Source organism: Scylla paramamosain, chromosome 6, assembly GCF_035594125.1.
Source record: "Scylla paramamosain isolate STU-SP2022 chromosome 6, ASM3559412v1, whole genome shotgun sequence".
Taxonomy (NCBI): Eukaryota; Metazoa; Arthropoda; class Malacostraca; order Decapoda; family Portunidae; genus Scylla; species Scylla paramamosain.
The window spans coordinates 34,201,997-34,206,996 of record NC_087156.1 but is presented as its reverse complement, the minus strand read 5'-3'; the positions used below and the strand labels follow the sequence as shown (position 1 = coordinate 34,206,996).

The 5,000-nt window shown below is 42.3% G+C and overlaps 1 protein-coding gene across 1 annotated transcript in view; it reads left to right on the top strand.

Annotated features, from left to right (window-relative positions):
- Positions 1-4,983, top strand: part of LOC135101650 (uncharacterized) — a 28,139-nt gene extending 23,156 nt beyond the window's left edge. The window contains exons 6-7 of the mRNA XM_064005941.1: positions 4,035-4,132; positions 4,355-4,983. Of these exons, the coding sequence (XP_063862011.1) occupies positions 4,035-4,132; positions 4,355-4,504 (248 nt within the window). The 3' untranslated portion in view covers positions 4,505-4,983. The remainder of the gene's footprint in view (positions 1-4,034; positions 4,133-4,354) is intronic.
- Positions 4,984-5,000: the final 17 nt, after the last annotated feature.

Here is a 5,000-nt window from a genome sequence, read left to right as displayed (position 1 = left end):
AAGACACCGATCCGTCGGTGATGATGCAGCGGGGGGAGCACGTGTGGGGCCGTGCTGACCCTCGCGCCGGGAGATGGAGTACGAAAGGCTGCCGCAAAAATCTATTTTAGGTACAGTTTATATAAAACGTTGACATTTATCTGTACATAAACACAGCTATCACATGCCTGAAATATGAAGACACCTATTACACGATGCTGAAAAAATATGAACCTGTAAAGCGTTAGATTCCAAACCAATGATTAAGGAGAACTATATACGGCGAGCCGCTGGCGTGACGGACAGTATCGCTCTCCTAAACTTGAATTATGCTGATTATGCAAGCTGGCCAAATTATCTATTATCTGGGGTCTTTACGAGTACAATTCTGAAACAGTGTGCATAAAGTTGAGCCGCGAACCCAAAACTTTCCAGCGGCGCTAGTGGTGTCGGCTCCTACTCCTCCTCCTCCTCCTCCTCCTCCTCTATCTTTTCCTCCAGTACCTTCTCCTTCACTGCTTTCTTTTCCTCTTTATTTCACTTTCTCCAATCAATATCTTTTTGTCCTTATTATTGTTTATCTTGTTCTTGTTCTTTGTTGAAGATGTTGTCGTTGTTGATGTTGTTGTTGTTGTTGTTGTTGTTGTTGTTGTTGTTGTTGTTGTTGTTACTGTTGTTGTTGTTATTTCTGTTTTTCTTGTTCTTCTTTTTCTCCTCCTCCTCCTCCTCCTCCTCCTCTATCTCTTTCTCCTCCATTTCTTCCTTTTCCACCACTTCCTCTTCCCCCTCTTCACCCCCTTGCTCTCCTCTGGTTCACCCTTACTTTCTTCCTCTTTTCTTGTTCTTCCTCTCCCTACATCTGATTAAATTTACATACAATCAAACTAATTTACATTTATACATTATTTTTCACTTTTTCTATCCTCCTCCTCTTCTTCCTCTTTCTCCTCCTCTTCTTTTCAGCCTTTCTTACCGTACATTTCACAATATGCAGCGTAGATTCTCTCTCTCTCTCTCTCTCTCTCTCTCTCTCTCTCTCTCTCTCTCTCTCTCTCTCTCTCTCTCTCTCTCTCTCTCTCTCTCTCTCTCTCTCTCTCTTTCTAGTCGCGTTAATGGAGATTTCCGATTCTCCGCAGTTTTCCCTTTTTTCTCGTTTTCTTTTATGTCCTCAACCAATCACGTACAGACTCCGAGGCGTGTCACGTAAAGCCTAGTTTTTATCATTCTTATATACTTTATTTCTTCTTCATTGTGCTGGGGCGCCAAACACTTCTCTCACCAGCGTTACTACCACCACCACCATCATCATCATCACCACCACCACCACCCCCATCACTGTCTATACCTAGTGTCTAATCTGAAATCGGTTAGCGGCCACGCATCGTATCTAGCGTTTTCTTGTACGAGGCATGATAAAAACGAAGAAAAAAATATGTCTATATAACATAGGAATTTTACGAGATGTTCACTCGAGGGCCATGTACGTGATATTCATGGCGTAGGGCTCGTCCTGTCTGTCCCAAGATGCTCCTGGTGTTCGTCTGGTTAGATCTAGTAAAGGTGTTGCGAGCTTTCGTATGAGGAGGCTTCTACATACTGCCTTGGTCGTTCTCGGTCAAAATTCATAGCACTTAAAAAGTAATAAATCCCCTGCATGACACACACACACACACACACACACTCACACACACACACACACACACACACACACACACACACACACGGAAAGAAAAAATTGTTTGCATGGCCACAGAATAAAAAAAAAAGTAATCGTCTGCATCAACATAGGAGAAAAATCGTCTGCCTGTACACACACATACACAAAAGAAAAAAAGACATAGGAGGCATATTCTGTTATTTTTTTTTTTTAAGTTACATTCTATTCAAGAGAATGTTGTACGAAAAAATAAGAATATAAAAAGTTGGAGATAAATATTGGAAATTCTAACTAGCAGTGAAAAGATTATCCTCCTTCAGCGTCAATCTTCCGGTGAAGAGAAGACAGAGTATAACATAACGCTCACGCCTTCACGCGCCTGGCCTGGACCGATCTGCTGGTGACATGCCACGCCGCACACGGGGCGGGAGGAGACAAGCGGCAAATGATCAATGAATAGTTATAATGTTCTGCTGCCTATCTGTTCGTCGCCGGCAAAGAAGGCCTCGGCGAACACCTGTCACTCTGAATCTCGCCAGGCATCAGCGTCGTCGCCTCCCACGTACACTTGTGTCTTCAAATATGAACATGGAGGACAACACCAAGTTCATATGTGTAATGGAATGTGAAAACTCGCTTTTGGATGATCAACATGTAGGTAAGACCAGCAAAACTTATTACAAAGGAAAAATAAATCCGATATTGCAATATATTTCTGCTGTATCTTCGTCTTCCAGAATGAGGGTGTAATAATTTCACCTGCCCTGATGCTGCTCGTCCACAGTACCGGAAGGAGCAGCAGACACACTGGACTCTGTGCAGCACCGCTCACCGCGACCCGTGTGCACTCACAAGCAACACTGCACCTTAAAACAACAAAATGCAACGAAGTAACACAAGACTTCACAGATACATTTATTCTTTCATCCTTTTCACTGGAAAACCCTGAAATTGCCTGCCTGTTTCTATGTTGCCCCTTCCGAGGACATGAGCTGTATTTTGGACTCTTCTTTGATTTACTGCTTTTGAGGGGAACGCAAAAGCACCTAGTTCTTTTCCACCTTGGCCGGCCCCTTCGCGCGCACGCACAAACACACACACACACACACACACACACACACACACACACACACACACACACACACACACACACACACACACACACACACACACACACACGTACGCACGTACATACAAAAAAAAAAGGCGTTGAAGTGGTTAGAAAATTCGGTAAAATCAAGCACCTTCAATCCAGCAGCTATTACACGTGGAAGGAGAGGACGAACGACAAGAAAAAGAGAGAGAAAAAAAGAGGTATTCATCTGATTGTCCGCCCACCGCTCACTATGAAGAAGAAAATATTACCTTTGAACTGATTCTATCGGCATTCTCCCTCCCTACCCTGTCTGCCTACCTGTGTGTCTGCCTGCCTGCTTGTTATGTCTCCCCTTGTATACCTGTCCTGCCACGTACTACTTATCACCTTAATGCTAATCAAGTCCAGTCACTCTGCACTCCACTCCCACCTGCTACACTGATGCCATCTTAATTCTGAGTGTTGGCCAACACTTCGATTCCGGTTGTAATATTTGCTTCTTGCTTGCTTCCACTCTCATTCATCTATTTGTTGGCAGTAAAGGAGGGAGAGGGAGAGAGAGAGAGAGAGAGAGAGAGAGAGAGAGAGAGAGAGAGAGAGAGAGAGAGAGAGAGAGAGAGAGAGAGAGAGAGAGAGAAGAGAGAGAGAAGAGAAGAGAAGACAAGATAAGACAGAGGCAGGCACAGTCACAGACAAAAGACGGACAGTTTATATATATATATATATATATATATATATATATATATATATATATATATATATATATATATATATATATATATATATATATATATATATATATATATATATATATATATATATATATATATATATATATATATATATATATATATATATATATATATATATATATATATATATATATATATATATATATATATATATATATATATATATATATATATATATATATATATATATATATATATATATATATATATATATATATATATATATATATATATATATATATATATATATATATATATATATATATATATATATATATATATTTTTTTTTTTTTTTTTTCTTTTTTTTTTTCTTTAATGACATCCTAAAATTCACTCCGCAGACTCTAAGTCACCTGCATAGCTAATTACCTTATTTCTAATAATAACCACGCTGGACTCGCATCAGAACAGGTTGGTGGCCCTCTTATTCACATCTATTTAAAGAGTCCTCATAACTGCCTGCGTGTCTACTTTTTCCTCTCGTTTATTTATCTGTGCGCTGGTCCTTGCCACTCCACACACTTGACAGACAGGTATCCGTGCCCTCAGAGACCTGCCACGCACGTCACCTGCACACCTGTGGGAGGAGGGTGATTGAGGAGTTCTCCCACGAGCCGGACTACTCGGACACCTGCAGGATCCGGGAGGTGAGGCTGCCCCACCCTTAACACTCACCCTTGCACTTCCACCTCATCCAGCAGCCTTCACCTCACACCTCGCCCAAACATCTCAGTGTATCCAATGAGTATCATCTGGTCCCTTTCTTTCATTCTGGTGAAATTTGCTTCTCACCACTTAATGTTTAACTTGTTGCTGCGGTCATCTTTGTTTTATCATATTCTTTCTCCTTCTCCTCCTCTGGACCTCAGGAGTTTCTGGACTGCATGGAAAAGGAGCAGAAGGAGCCGTGCCGCCTCCAGGGAACGCATTTTACGCAGACGGGAACCCGTAACATCATAGACAGAATTAAGAAGCTGTTGCGGTCAGCGCGTGGCTGCATCCTCGGCCACTCGCCGTAACGCCCCTGCAGCCCCTCAGCCTCAAGGCGTGGCACGCAACCCCGTCAAGCGCCTCACGTCCCCAAGCCAATGAGCCGCACTCTTCAGCCCCAGATACGAGCAGCAGTGGCAGGAGTTTCGCAGCCCTAAGCCTGTGACCTCCAGCACGTCTCCACGGATTTCATAATTTGATAAATGTCTTGCTGCCCTGCGACTCCCGTCCTTGTCCCGCCTCCTTTCCTCGATCCCAACTACAGCGTCAGTCCTGTGGCAAGCCACAGCCTTGTCGACTTTAAAAACACTTCTTCTCTGTCAACACAGTAAGATATCAGTGGACTGCGGCGTCGCTATCACGTCGTCCTCCATTTTCTAGTCCATATCCGCTGCCCTGCCTCCTCAGGCCACCAGACACAGACGAGTGTGTTCCTCTTAATTCCTGTCTATAAGCTTCAAGTTTATATATATATATATATATATATATATATATATATATATATATATATATATATATATATAT